Source organism: Lacerta agilis, chromosome 1 (genome assembly GCF_009819535.1).
Source record: "Lacerta agilis isolate rLacAgi1 chromosome 1, rLacAgi1.pri, whole genome shotgun sequence".
Lineage (NCBI taxonomy): Eukaryota > Metazoa > Chordata > Lepidosauria > Squamata > Lacertidae > Lacerta > Lacerta agilis.
The window spans coordinates 47,941,289-47,956,967 of NC_046312.1; the positions used below are offsets into that span (position 1 = coordinate 47,941,289).

The 15,679-nt window shown below is 42.5% G+C and overlaps 2 protein-coding genes across 51 annotated transcripts in view; both read right to left on the reverse strand.

Moving 5' to 3' along the window:
- Window positions 1-5,822, reverse strand: part of MADD (MAP kinase activating death domain) — a 78,870-nt gene extending 73,048 nt beyond the window's left edge. For 34 of the 48 annotated variants that reach the window (XM_033148380.1, XM_033148407.1, XM_033148337.1 and 31 more), the window contains exon 1: window positions 5,723-5,821. The gene's annotated coding sequence lies outside the window, so the exon portion shown is untranslated. Of the gene's footprint in view, window positions 1-5,722 lie in introns of all 48 variants that reach the window. The other 14 variants (XM_033148453.1, XM_033148434.1, XM_033148424.1 and 11 more) reach the window with 2 other exon arrangements.
- A 2,599-nt stretch (window positions 5,823-8,421) lies between these two features.
- The window catches only part of NR1H3 (nuclear receptor subfamily 1 group H member 3), a 30,928-nt gene continuing 23,670 nt past the window's right edge, over window positions 8,422-15,679 (reverse strand). For 2 of the 3 annotated variants that reach the window (XM_033148494.1, XM_033148505.1), the window contains exons 6-10: window positions 15,030-15,209; window positions 13,768-13,867; window positions 12,840-12,953; window positions 10,805-10,899; window positions 8,426-9,070 (exon numbers count right to left, since the gene is read on the reverse strand). In XM_033148494.1, the coding sequence (XP_033004385.1) occupies window positions 8,924-9,070; window positions 10,805-10,899; window positions 12,840-12,953; window positions 13,768-13,867; window positions 15,030-15,209 (636 nt within the window). In that variant the 3' untranslated portion in view covers window positions 8,426-8,923. Of the gene's footprint in view, window positions 9,071-10,804; window positions 10,900-12,839; window positions 12,954-13,767; window positions 13,868-15,029; window positions 15,210-15,679 lie in introns of all 3 variants that reach the window. The other variant, XM_033148513.1, reaches the window with a different exon arrangement.

The following is a 15,679-nucleotide window of genomic DNA, read 5'->3' on the forward strand; positions in this document are numbered from 1 at the left end:
GCTTTATACACAATTCACTGCAAAAATAAATTACAAATTAATCACATGAGCCCTAGGCTGCTTCCATGTTGAGCAGCTACCATGAAACAGCTATACTTTGTTCACTCACTTTATGTACGACACCTGCATTACACAGAAAATAAATATCCTCCTCCCATGCTTTCCCTGTTCAGCTTCTGCTACCTGCCCCTCAGAAATGTATTATGTGTATTAAAAGTTGCACAATTTTCTGAGGTGTAGCTGACCCATGGCACAGCCATTCCAGCATAACTGACTGGTTATGGCCTGCATATAATGTGTTCTAGCCGTTTTCTTCTTTATGGTCTGTGTCTCCTCTCTAGGAATTCTCACTATCTCGTCAACCCTTCTCTTTCAAATAGCATTACCTTTACAGTCGTACCTTGGTTTTCGAACAGAATGTGTTCTGGAAGTCCATTTGACTTTTGGAACGTATGGAAACCAAGGCGCGGAAGCCGTGCCGGACATTCTGCTTCCGAGGCAAAGTTCGCAAACTGGAACACCTACTTTTGGGTTTGTGGTGTTCGAGTTCCAAGTTGTTCGTGAACTAAGCTGTTCTAAAACCTAGGTACGACCGTATTGCCGTGAGGTGGGTAGAATTGATCTAGAGAGCAGAGAAGGTATTTAACCCTTTCCCACACATACTATCACATCACTGAAAATTCTCCCACACACACAAACACACATTTGGAACTAGAGACAAGGGAACTGATCACTTGGCTATGTAATTTATATCCCAGAAGTACGAATGCAGATTAAGGCAAAACACCAAAAACTGGGTGTAGATATATCATCTGTGTTTGAAACATAGCAGCCAGTGTTGTGAGATGGCACTGTGGAGCTGCCCTGACTCCAGAATCACTGTAGTTTACCTGGAAGGGGCTGGGCGGCAATGAGTTCAGGGCTATGCAGATGCCCCTGTAAGAGTGCCAAATTGGCTTCACCAGTACAGATTTTGTAATGCAGTCTTTGTACAATAGTTATCTGCCAATTTGTTAGCCTGCATTTATGTAAGCACTGATGCTGCATAGAAATAATTTATAAACTACACCTGATCTTAGCCAAAAGGCTGAGAAGCAATCTTCTTCTTTTTAATTTGGCAAGTATGTTTGTGAATTTTTTAGTTTACACAAATGCCTGCTTGCACAGAAAATACTGTACAGTGGAACCTCGGGTTACATACCGTCCTCCTTACAAACACTTCGGGTAACAAGCTCCGCTAACCCGGAAGTAGATGCTCCTGGTAGCGAACTTTGCCCCAGGATGCGAGCAGAAGTCGCGTGTTGGCAGTGGCAGGCCCCATTAGCAAAAGCACGCCTCAGGTTAAGAATGGTTTCGAGTTAAAAACAGACCTCCGGAACGAATTAAGTTCGTAAATGGAGGTACCACTGTAATTGTTTTTTGCCTTCTCCTGCTGGGTCTGATGTTACATACCGGTATGATTTAGTGTTTTGCTTTTTTCATTATTTTGCTTTATTTTTAAGTAATTTTTGTTATAAGTAATTATTATTTATACCCTGCCCAAATTTTAATAAAAACTGGGGGGGGGGACAAACAATAAGAAATTTTATAAAAGCAGCTGAATACCAAAAATATTTAAGAAAAGTAAAGTTTTCTTTATGTACAAATATACATAGCATTTTTCTTCAAAGTACTGGGAATCAAGAGATAAGCCTATTCAAACTTGTAACCAAAGGAAAAAGACTATGTAAAACAGATAAAACATCACTTTTTAATCACATCTCTGAGAAGACGAATCAATCATAATGCATTAGTTATTTTCTCAGTTTTGCCTTGCTATTCTGACATTTCCCCACTGAACAAGAAAAAAATGCCTATAGTAAGAACTTAACATATGTGAGAAAGTTTATTTAATTAGAAACCCTCAAAGACACAACCAGGAACTGTTTACATGAGTTAAAACCATATCATTTTGAATATATGCAAATGTTCCAAATAAATATTAGTAAAGTACAAAACAGTTTGGAAATGTCCAAGCATACTCCATACTTGGGATTCATGGCAGCCATGTATAGGCCAAGCTTGTTTATCCTTGTACTGTTTATGCTTGCCAGTTTCTCTACCCCATGGCTCTAAAGAAATCACATTTTAGATACTGTGACAGACATTTTCTACCTGATTTGCAAGGAAGGTTTGTGCATTTCTCTATGTGATTTATCTAAGCTTTGTGCAATTCCTCATGACATTAATATAACATATGTACATAGAATATAACATACATATGATGAAAACAACTGCCAGCTGGACTAGGAAAATAAATTAATGCCAACAAAACTTTTTTGCTGCAGGGGGTGGGGAGATAGGTTTCCTGATACAGAATGGTAGTTGTTGTATAAAGGCAGATCTCAGTTATTATTAGGCTGCAGATAAACAAACGTGTGGATGGCCAGATACTAAAGTGGGCCAAGTGCTCTGATCCAACCACACAGTGCATATTTGTACAATAGTATAGACAATCCATGAAAAGCCACTCCTAAGCTACTTATTACCTTAATAAATATTCCACCAATGAATTCCTTTACTAGAATTAAGTCACATACACACACCATTAACAAATTATTAATTATACATTAAATGCCTGTAACTAGTTCCAGGTAGTAACGGAAGCACTGGTACAACTTCTCTACTCACAAAGGTAACAAAGGTGATTTAGAATATGTCAACCACTCTACAAAGTATTAAGAAAATAAGTATTAACACCTGACTGTGCTGGAAAATCATCATCTCATATCTGACTCTGGTTTATATATTTTATCATAAATAAATATCACTTGATTTTTTTCAATGATAATTTTAGGTGGCATAATGTTGGCTCTATCAAAATAAATTATTCATTTTGAATTATCATAATATGTATTACACTGCTTATTGTAATGAGGTATTGATAGGTATTTTTATGGTTGCATTGCAAGCCACATTTTTGAGATGCATTTATGTGGGAAACTGGCATACAAACTGAACTAATAAGAATGGTGTTAGTGCTGGGCTCCAGTGCTAGCCATTAATGCTTGCAGGTAGAATTCAGGTTTTTATTTTGTCCTTCTATACCTTAAATTACTATCAGTCCAGTGCTCTAGCAAGGGCATCTATAGGAATTTTCTCAGCAACCGTCCTACAGCCACAGAACTTCTCTTCGAGACTCACAAAAGCCTAAGGATCCTAGATTATTTTCACACAGCACACTAAAAGGTGTACTTAATGTTTTCAAGTATTATTTCTTCCACATGAGACAAAGAACAACCATTTAAGCTTCTTGTATGAAAGTCAAATACAAATCACTTTAGGCAGTAAACCATGTTGGTATTTACGGTAATGTTTGTAATTAGTTTAAAAGGATAAAATGAGAATTCCCCAGATGCCTAGATCCAGGATTGGAGTAAATACTCTCTTGGTGAAAGAGCCTCAGCAGATATTTAAAATGACAAAACATGCAGCAAAGCAGTAAGCTCCACTGAATTCAATAAAACTTGCTTCCCAGTAGACATGTTTACGATTGTGCTGTGAGAATGTTTTTGACACGACAGAAGTCTCAGAATATTTTTACATACTACAGGGCCTCTTTGTGAACTATTTTACATACACAATAAACACTTAATACAAATTTTAAAAATTGAACATTTTGACCAGTGTTGTATTTTGCATTTGTGTTACAATTACAAAAACTACCAAGGCTCACATGTGAAAATGTCCTTAAGCCAGTAGGGGGTAGAGTTTTGTCTGCTCTGGCCTGTCTTTCACAAATGCTGTCATTCACTTTATGTCAAGTAGACAGATGGGACAGAAATCTAAATAAATATGCTTTAAAGATCTCAACAACATTAGCAAGCAAATCCTTGGCAGAATTTCCTATCAACATTCCCATCATGTTTAATATACAAAAGGAGACACTTGATGGGGGTGCATTATTCTGGTCAGAATTATTGAGAACAGGCTAGTAAGTGAATGGCTCCATCAGATAACTAAAGACAATAACTATTCACTGTATATCAGAAACACATAAACAGCATGCTGTGTAAGGGGAAAAAATGCCAACTAGATGGTTCTGATGAGTTCCTTGCTTCTGCAAAGAAACCATGAAGAATGGACGGTTCCTGCCACCTCCAAGGCATCACACCTAGTGATGATCAGATCCTAACAGATAAATGGTATTCTTAAATTAATTCTGATCCTATTTTATATTGTTTTGATTGATCTACAGTATGTTACTTATATTGTGTATTTCTTTTGTAATATGTGCTAATGTTGTTCACCACTTTGGGGTGCTTTGGGCCCAAAAGCAATGCAGAAATGATCACCAAGAAATGACATCTATCTGAGGAGCTCATGTGTACAGAATAGATGCTACTCTATTAGTTGAACTCACAATGTGTCACCACACAACCTATCATTCTTTAAAGCACACATTCTCCTCTTTCAGATTGTTTCCACACTGGGAGGCCAGCTGCTTCAAAAACCACAGTCCCTTAATAGATGCTGTAATTTTCCAGCTGGCCAAACTCGACCCCAAAAAATGCAAGTCAGAAGCAAGCAAGATCGATCTCCAACACCTTATTTTGCAAGGCACAGACAGCAAAGACAGACTCTTCATTTCCGTGTGGAATGCAAAGCCGACCCCCGGAGCCTTGGGAACGACATACAGTACAACCCCTTCGCGGGTGTTTTTGGGCCGAGGAATATCTCTGCTGAGTTTGGTCACAGCAACGAGAGCCGCAAACTGCATTTAATCTCTTCTCTCTCTCTCTCTCTCTCTCTCGTGACCTTGGACAAGCATCCACCCGGAGCGAGTCCAGGAGAGCAGCTGCAACGGTATCGCATCCCCGAATGATGGGAGAGATGGATCCACAGAGCAAGGAGGACGGGGCATCTTCGCGTTGCAAGCTCAGCCCAGAGATGGGATGGGAGGGGGGCGTTAAGCCACACAAATCACACAAACATCAGGCAGTCGCCCTCCTAAACCCATCTATACGCACATAAACACACACATACAGAGTGTGTGTGTGTGTGTGTTTATGTGCGTATAAATGGGTTTAGACGGGCAGGTACTGGAGCAGTGTACGTGTACACACACACACACACACACACACACTCTGCTTCAGTACCTGCTCGCCTAAACCCATTTATACCCACATAAACACACACACAGTACCTGCTGCATCCCGCTAATGCCCTAAGCTTTATCCCTCCCTGCCCCACCCCCGCCAGCTGCCCTCCCATTTCCTCACGCGGCTGCGCCTCATCCAGCGCCTGCCAATATTTCTCCCCCCACCCCCACCCCACACACATACACCACCTTCTCTGCGTCAGCCGTCGGCACCCCCCGCCCGGACGCCTTTCCGTTCCGAGCCCCCCCCCCTCGTGCCTGCTGCTGCCCTCCCAACACCCGCGCACTCCTCCGGCCTCTCCTCCCGGCCCACGCGAGCTCCGCGCGCCCACCTGCTCTCCACCGAGCAGCCCCTCAGCCCAGGGGCCAGTAGCTGCGTATCCCGCCGCCTCCGCCTCAGCCGGCAGGTCCGGTTCTCTCTTCGCCTTCGCCGCCGCCACCCCGACGCAAGCGAGCGCGCCTCCTCTGCCTTCCCCACAAACCCGCGCCGCCTCTCAGCCCCGCATATGTCACAGACAGGAGGCCGTGCAGCGCCCCATTATCCGCTTCCCAGCCGTTGGCGCGAGGCCTGCTCGCCTTTACCTGTCAGCTGAGGCCGCCTCCTTCTCCTCTTCGCGGACCGCGCAGCTCAGCTCAGCCCCAACCTAAAAGCCGCCTGGCTCCAGTTCCGCATCAACAGCCCAGGGAGGAGCGAACCAACAAGCCGGAGGAGGGCGGGGAGCGGGAGGTGGGAGAGCCAAACCATTCAGCCGCTCGCAGGGGGTGGGCGGGGCGGAACGGAACAAGGGAAAGCGGCGCGAGACCCAAAAGCGGCGGGAAGAGGCGCTGTGGAGTCGCTCGCTGCTGAGGGCTTTGAGAGCGCAGCGGCTCCCGGCCGGCCCTGCAGGAGGGGGTCGAAAAGCGGGCCGGAGGAGCAGCGTTAAGCAACAAACTCCCCCACCCCACTGTGTGGGACAAGGGCTGTTAAAAGAGGCGTTATAATGAGCAGGAGCAGGGCAACCAAAGAACCATTCCAATCTAAAAAAGATGCCACATCTGTTCTCCTCCCCCCCAAAAGCAAAAACCCGCTACCCAAAGATGCACAGATTTAACAACAGTCGTTTACTAACAGTGAACATTATGTATTAGATTTTAATTTTTTGCATAAACATTAGCATTTTGCAAACAGTCAAAAATACAGAATTAAACGTAAAGGATATTGCAACAGCAAAGTTATATTAAAAAAACAGATATTACAAATTGTTACAAGTGCTTTATAGAGTGAGTGAAGGCCAGTGGAAAGAGACCAACCTCAAGTGCAAAACAGACACAAGGCCGACACCATAGGTGTGACACTTGCTACAGTCAACAATCACATTGGTTCATGGGCCCAGGCTCTTAGGATGGTTGCAGGGCAAGCGATTTAAATCCCAACAAAGGAAGCACATACTACTGCAGTGCCAGGGAATCGCAGATTTAAGTCCCGGCATCAATTTGTTTCTTCTAGCAAACAGAAGGATGGGTGTTTTTCTTCAAGTAAGTTAATCCTCTATGCAAACTTAGGTATGCTTAAGCACATTGATTGTGTGTGCCTAACTCTGCACAGGACCAGGCTAAAAATACAAAACTATTTATAATGGGTATCAACCTTAAAGGAAAGTCCTTAGATAAAAACTTGACACGTTCAAAGACGAGAAGGAAGGATTACAAACATACACCTCAAAATAGATTCAGGCCCCTTTATTTTCTCAGCATAAACTTGGATCACACAAGCAAACTGTTATTTTTCTTCCTGAAGATATCTTAGGGCAGCAGAGGAAAAGATTGTTTTGTAAGACAAATTTGGAATGAAGAACCAGGTTGGAGGGGAGAAAGTTCTTAACTCTTTGCATATCTGCCATTTTTTTGATGCAACAGTTCTCCAGTTGCTTTTTTCCTCACATGGGGTCCAGAGACATATTTTACCCTTATAAACATTATGTCTGGAACTCTATAGAGGAAATGGCTGGTAGGGAGGGGAGTTGCAGCTGAAAATCAGTGGGAAGGATAAGGGTTAAGCACCACTCTACCAATTCTGTTTCAAATTGCCTGCTTCAAAGTGTCTCTTCTCTTACAAAAATAGACATCAGTACCCACATTACACAGATACCCAAGTAATGTTTGATACTATTACAACAAACATACACACCCACTGTAAGCTCATGCAGATAGCTCAAAATACAAGGACAGGGAACATTCTTGATCCCTGGAGTCCAGGCATAGAGACAGCTTCTCACACAGATCTTTCCTGTCCACATGACTGAAGAAGTAGTACAAGACATGACAAAACTTACAGCTGGCATCCTCCTTGGAATGTTCCTCTGATCCACCTGGCACAATATGCATTCCTTGGTTCTTACAAGTCGTTCCCCGCAAGCCAAAAAATAATGAACTAGACATGTTCATATAGACACAACCTTCTATGAAATCATTTGTCATGTTTTCATGTTTATGAAACCCAAAAGGAATACAGGTGCAACAAATGTTATCTACACAGAAACAGTATGGCAAGGGACAGCACTGATCTCCACTATGCCAAGACCATGCCCGACTGTGGGCAAGAGGGTTGATAGTTATAAAGCAAGCATGCTGCTCAGTGCAGATTCTATGTGTAAGATGTGTCCCATCTTGAAACTGTGCTAATCTGCAAGTTCACAAACTTTTTAAGGGCCACTTCACAGATTGCTCATTGATACTGCAGATACTGCATATATGTAATCAACTGAATGCAAGCCACACTGAACTCAGCAGTTCTTACTTTTTAGTATTCGTATACAGGATGGGGCTGCACAAATGCATGTTGTGTGTACATGTGATGTACACCTTCACATTAGAAGCAACTGCATAGCAGGGATTACAGTGGTACCTCAGGTTACAGACGCTTCAGGTTACATACTTCGCTAACCCAGAAATAACATTTCAGGTTAAGAACTTTGCTTCAGGATAAGAACAGAAATTGTGTTCTGGCGGTGCAGCGGCAGAGGGAGGTCCCATTAGCTAAAGTGGTGCTTCAGGTTAAGAACATTTTCAGGTTAAGAACGGACCTCCAGAACGAATTAAGTTCTTAACCTGAGGTACCACTGTACTGGGCATGACTCCCTGTGCATTTTTGATGTACACATGATTGGCCCTAAAATATCAGTGGTGGTATTTGAGGGGGGGCAGCAGTTGGGAAAGGAAATATCATTGAGTTTTCTATGATACAGCTACCCTTCCAACTTTCAGAGCCCCTTTAAAAAACTAAACAAAATTGCATTATGGTTACAGGCTGCAGAGAAAAAAAATCCACCAAGAACCAAAAACTATTCATGAGATTGCCAGAAATGTCTATATGAATGAGAAAATGTATTTAGAATATTCAGTCCAGACAACTCCCAGTAAACGAAACAAACTGGATACATGATGGGGGTATGCCTCTGAAACTCCTGAGGGGTGTGGGTGGGTGTATGACAGGTCCTTAAAATTAAACACAGGATAAGTGCCTGAAGAAGGAGAGCCACTGGAGAAATTATTAGGGTGGGTTCGTCATCTCTACTATGTTGAGGTGCTTCAGTTGTTTCATTTCTGGAAGGCACTGAAATCAAAGACTCAAGCATTAACTGGTCCATCTCAATTGCCTTCTGCATTGTTTCAGAACAAAGATACCAAAGATCATAGCCCTCTGCACTGAGCTTCAGTGTTTCGGAGAGGGGAGGACAGCTTCTTGTTAGCAACAGTCAAGGGTGGGGTTGCTTCAGCTAGTCTGGTGTACGGGGACAGTTGTGGTCATTCATTGACATCCCAGATCTCTGAAAGAAGGGGTGGCAGTTTCTTGTCCTGTAGCCGAAGAGCAAACACCTGTTCAGAATGGACGCTACTTAGAGTCCGAAGACTGACCAGTTTCATTAACATCCGTGGGAACATTAGATGATCCTGCAAGGTCATATGCAAAAGGACAATGATATCAGTCAGAGCCAAAATCCTGCTTCAGTCTCAGCTTCTCATCAGCAAAGCAGAACTACTAATGACTTTTCCCCATGGTAATAATATTGCAAGGCATTTTAGATATCAGTGTAATTAATAATGTTAAATCAAACCCTATGCCAATCAGTTCAATTGTAAAATGTCTCGGCAACCTCATGGATTGCAATGCACTGTACAAAAGAACTACAAGTTCTATGCTCCCTGCTCAGAACAAATTATGCAAATCATGGGCACTTGCATGAACTGCTTTGCACTCTTTGCATAATGAATTTAAATCTTAGTATTGGGTTTTTTTTGGGGGGTGGTACCATCAAGAACTGGGGAGTTAAATGACAAAGCAAAAAATCAAAGGACTACAGGGCAGAAAGCTGAGAAAATAGAACTAGGAGCAATTATATTGTGAACTAGGAAGCTTGGACAAGAAACAGTATTCTGTTCTGTGTGCTAAAAATTCTGTTCAAGGTCTTAGCTTCCAGACCTTCAAGCAGCACATTTCAACCAATTCTTTCTCCCCATCCCCCAGCAACTTCAGTTTAGAATCAGAACTGTATTATCTCCCAAAACAAGAATGTCCAACTTGTGGGCTGTCCAGATGTTGTTGGATGCCCATGAGCCCAGGTCAGCATGGTCAATAGCCAGGAATGATGGGAATTGTAGTTCAGCAACATCTGGAAGGCTACCCCACCCCTGGCCTAAAAGACAGCTGGACAGTTCCACATAGGGAAGGTTCCCCAAGATCTTGGGAAGCTGTTGACAGTGCTAGCAAATGTAACTGACTATAGGTAGTTCCATATAAACAGGAGGCAGGTAGAGGTTGTATAAAGCTGCATAATGTATATAGGATTGTCCATTTCTAAGGGAGTCTAAGTTGTCACAGAATGTGCAGTAGCTGCATCTCCTAAACTACAGTTCCTTTAGGCCACCTTCATTTTCTGCACATGTAAAGATTAATTTGTTATAGAAAGCAGAAGCATATGGTGGCTGAAAAGGCAGAGGGCCTTCTCCCACCTGTGGAGCGCCCTCCCATCAGATGTCAAGGAAATAAACAACTATCTGACTTTTAGAAGACATCTGAAGGCAGCCCTGTTTAGGGAAGGTTTTAATGTTTGATGTTTTTAGTGTTCTGTTGGGAGTCGCCCAGAGTGGCTGGGGAAACCCAACCAGATGGGTGGGGTATAAATAATTATTATTATTGATGATGATGATGATGATTACTGTGACAATGGAGCTGAAAGCATCTCCACTACATATTTGCTTTCTCTCCTGAAGCTCTTAAAGAAATGGGTACTCTTTGAGTAAGCCCCTATTAGATCTGCAATGTTTGCCCCTTTTCTGTTTCTTTTAATGAATATTAGATAGCAGGAGAGGAACCAAAGTTCAAAAGCAGCACTACATACAGAAAGTCACAGGTGCAATGCTTGGCATCTCCAGATAAAAGGATTTCAGCTAACAGGGCTGGGAAAGATGTTTGCCTGTGAGCTTGCAGAGCAGCTGCCAGTCAGAGTAGGCATTATTATTATTATTATTATTATTATTATTACTGAATTAGACAAACCAATGGTCTGATTCAGGATAAGACTAATCAATACAACTTAAAAAAACCTGAGTACTTTAATCACAACATTATTCTGCACACATATTTTTGGCCATACAATCCTTCTCAGAGCTCAGCCAGACACTTACGTTTGGTCTGTGGATGCAAATATAAGAATGAAGGGCTTCTACGTAGGTATGCTGCAACCTTTCCACCAGGGTCTGGTCTTGAACGTTTGGCCGGTCTGCCAATAAACAAGACAAAGGGTTCATAGGTAGCTGAATGCAGACTAGTCAGACTGAGGCTAAAATCCAAATACTCAAATCCACCAAGCCCCTTCCCAAAGTCTGGCTCCACAACTGTCCATGTGTCTTACAGCTTAGACATGCACAGGTTCCTGTCACATGAACCATTCTCTCACACCTGCTGGGTTTTATTCACATTCATTAAGAACAAGTATTTAACTCCCACCTGTGTCAATGGAAGAAGCAAATTTTGTGAGCTAGGTTGCCTCTGCCTTATAAGGTTATTGTTGTTGTAGCAGCAAGTTTTATTTCAACCTAACAAAACTTAAATATGCCCTACTAGAAAAACTAACCAGTAACCTGAAACTGACACGGGGACTAACAGAAGAAGACACCTTCACCCCGGTATTGTTCCCCTTCATCACACACACAGCCCAACAAGACCATGACAAAAATTTGCCGACAGCATACAAATCAATATGGCTAACCTGATCCAAAACACCCACCAACCCCACTCACACAGGAAATCAAAGATAACCACAGCCAAGCACAAATGAACAATCACACCCTACGCCAACCCCGACCTCTCTCACTGCCAATGGAGCATAAGCGAACAACAGAGAACCCACACAAACAACGCTGACACCAAACGCTACTCATATTAAGTAAAATAGAAACATTGTCACCCCACCCCACCTATCCCCCCATCCCACCCACACTTTTCCCCCTTTTCTTCCTAATGCCTCAACAACAAAAACTGCTTTGTAAAAATGTTATACGGAAAAATACGAGAGAGACATTGCAATACCTTTGTAAATCAAGAAATTCTTTAATAAAAATATTTTTTAAAAAAACAAAACTAAAATATCAATAGAAAATAAAACCCAAGAGCTGAAAAGGTTGAGATAATATATATGAACATTCTGAAGTTCAATGAAACATGGAGAGGGCCTTCCAGATGTTTTGGATCATAACTCTCATCAGTTTTGACTATTGGCCATAGGGCTATGGGGTTGAAGGTAAATGTAGCTTAGCATCATGTGGAGGGCCAAAGGTTGCCTAACCCTGCTTTAAGTTATGTTTATCAATGAGGGTAAGTGCTGAACTTTGGCTAGATTTTTATTTATTTATTACTTGCAGCTATACTTTTCTCTGTATCAAAGCATCCAGAAAACAAAACAGGAGAAGCAATTCCACTGTGATATCCTCACCCAACTCATACATTTCCATACACTTTCACACAACTGGGGCTTAGGTGTTTGTGTCTTGGGGGGGCGGCACAGAATCAATGGGCCAAATTCTGTATCTCCAGAAAGTGAACCAAAGCTAAGCCACTTCACACATCCATGTCAAGACAACTTACTTCCCTGCCCCCACCACAATTTAGGACAAGAGTCACCAGCATAGTTCCCTCCAAATGCTGATGGACTACAGTGCTCAGCAGCTATAGGAGTTATAATTCAACAACATCTGGAGGCTATTGCACTGGGTACCCAAGAAATAGGAATACTCCCAAGCCATAAAGTGATTACTATGTCTTCCACATTCCCTATTTTTCATCAGAGGCTTTATGAGCATCTTTTACTTCTCAACCCACTTTTAGGAACACGTGTATAGTCCCCATAAGAACAATTATATTAAGTGGGTTATTTTTCTATCATATTGTCACAGTGGACTCTTTCGTGAGTTACTTCAGCTCTCGGAGACTCAGGAGGTTGACAAGTTATACATGTCAAGACTTCCATCTGGTTCTTGGTATGTTTCAAAGACAGATGATCCAGAACATTAATTCACAGCACAAATTATCCTTCAGCAGCATCATTAGAATCTTATTCTATGCTATATCTATGCATGTTTCTTCGTAAGAAAAAAGGTATTAAGCTCCCACATACAAACTCTTATTTTTTGATTCAGCAACATGAGCTCCCAGGCTTATTACCTGCAGAAAAAATGCTGATAGCAATTAAAAGTGCATATTCGGCATCATTGAGCTGCAGTTCATTCATTCCCTTTGAAAATCCAAAGATGGGGTTGATGAACTCAAACTGGAGGCCTGGGGGGGGGGGGAAGCAGGAAGTTAAAAGTTGACATTGCCTTAATGTATTGCGAAACATTTTTTAAAAAAAATTGAAGGCATTTTGAATCTTAATGGTGATCTATTCTTTCCCATGTTTTTGTTCAGTAGTTGCTACCTTATATTCCTGGCACTGTGACACTAGTTCCAATTAGAATAACTGTAAAGGCTACCCAGTGCTGCTTAATTTTAATGAGTTTTAGTAGAGTCATAGAATCGTAGAGTTGGAAGGCACCCAAGTCATGTAGTCTAACCCCCAAGTGGTTCTCCATCCCATTTGAAACCATACCAGACCTTGCTTCGCTTTGCAAATGTGCTAACAGTTTTATTGCTGCACCACTAGGAGTCCTAACTTTTGTATTTTAACGTTTGTATGTTTTAAAGTACAGTTGTAATTTTTTTATTGATTTTCTTGTTTTATCTTCTTGTAAATTGCTTTGAGGTTTCTAACAATCAAGTGGTACATAAATAAATTAAATAAATTTAATATATTAAATAAATAAAATAGCGAAACGGAGTCCTTTAAGCCTTAAAAAAAAAATTATTTTCAAGTACAAGAGAACTCCAACCCCACTGGAATCACTCAGGAATTCCAAAAGCAGGATAGAATGAACCATAGTGGAAATTTCCATATTAAAAGGTGCAGCTGAGAGTAAAAATGCCAAGTTCAATCACTTAGAGCCTAACTTCTTTTGGAGCAGAGTCTGGACTTTGTTTTTTCAGCATTAAAAAAAGGCTGCCCACAGTGAAGAAAAAAAGATCTCCTTGATACTCTAAACTGTGTTTAGCTCACCAGCTTTGGCAAAGTCATCCCGATTATAACTCAAGTCCTTCAAAAAAGTGATGCATTCTGTTTCTGGACTGTAGCGCCGAGATGTCTCCAATAGCATCACCTTACATGTAGAAAACAGAAGTCATTAAATGTCTGGCAATAAACTAGCAGGACACATCCCTGCACCAATAGCCCTCAGTAAGATAGTACACAGTGGCCTGGATCCTATTAAGTGCTCACAGAAGGGAATTTTCAAGATTTGTGGCCTTCAAGGGAAGAGGCAGGCAAAAGTCAGGTCCAGTTAAGTAGATCAAATTACAAGGCAGGTCGGGTTACAGTAAATTGCGTCCAGTTAAGTAGGTCAGTCCAAAGTCAGTCAGTTCAAGACAAATCAATTTACTACTAACTTAGTCATGGTAAAGGTAAAGGGACCCCTGACCATTAGGTCCAGTCGTGTCCGACTCTGGGGTTGCGGCGCTCATCTCGCATTACTGGCCGAGGGAGCCGGCGTACAGCTTCTGGGTCATGTGGCCAGCATGACTAAGCCACTTCTGGTGAACCAGAGCAGCGCAAGGAAATGCTATTTTCCTTCCCGCTGGTGCGGTACCTATTTCTCTACTTGCACTTTGACGTGCTTTCGAACTGCTAGGTGGGCAGGAGCTGGGACAGAGCAACAGGAGCTCACCCCGTCGAACCGCAGACCTTCTGATCAGCAAGCCCTAGGCTCTGTGGTTTAACCCACAGCACCACCCGCGTCATGGTAGGTTCCAGTAAACAGCAACCAGGACCATGGACAGCTCCAAAAGAGCTGCTGTAGAAGAGTATTGTCTCAGCAAAGAACCAGGTGTCACATGAAGACTTAAAAATGCTCCTGAGCATTTTGAAAACCTTTATTATCTAAATTACAATTTGGTGAGCAATTCCTACATTTGATTAATCAAATTTACTCACAGTTTAATGCCATTGTTACAGGAAATGGGTATGACACCAAACCCATCCACCTCAATAGTAACACCTGCCAAAGTTGTCCCCTGTAGCTGCCTCTCTACTTGAAGTGGCAATCCAGGTACCTGCCATTCAGTTGGGGGCAGATGCCAGTAGCGTAGCTAGGCATGAGTGGGGTGGGGGCTGTAGGGCACAACGGGAGTCTGTAGGGCAGCACGTTAGCTGGGCACATTCTGCCCTGCCCTGACAAGCTTTCCCCAGCCAGGTGTCACCATTGTTTATGACTGCAGTGACAGCTGCCATTCCTTTTGATGAGAGCGGTAGGGTGTAGGTCCTACCTCTATTGTAGATGTTTTCAGAAGAGCAATCTGATCTTCCCTGGTGAGCTCCAGGAAACCTGGCAACTGCTTTGCAAAGTCCACAATCTCCTGTACAGAAATGATTGCCAGCTCCGTAAAATGAGCAAAACGCTGCTGTCGTGCTTCGCGGTGAAGAGGATCTGAAATCTGAGGCCATGGCTGAAGTTTTCATGGGAAAGCCATAGGGAGAAAAGGAAGAAAGAGTCTGATAAAGGTTGGGAGGAAAAAGCAAAAAGTCTCCTGAAATGAATGAGAAATATCCCACTTCTTCTACATCACCTCACATCTCTTATATAGACCCAATCCAAACCCTAACCCTGTTCAGCAGTCTATGGATAGTTATTCCAGAACCCCAAAAGCCACATGATGCATGGTCAGCACCTTAAATCCACAATTCCATTGGGCACCAGCATTCTGACCCCATCTGCTCTAAGCTGAAAACAAGCTCCTCCAAGGGTCTACAAGCTTGGGCCTTAATACCTGGGATATGCAGGACCCTTTGGGATCCATGAGAATCATAGAATCGTAGAGTTGGAAGGGATACAAGGGTCATCTAGTCCAACCCCCTGCAATTCAAGAATCAATAAGAAGTACAGTCGCACCTCGGAAGTCGAACAGAATCAGTTCCG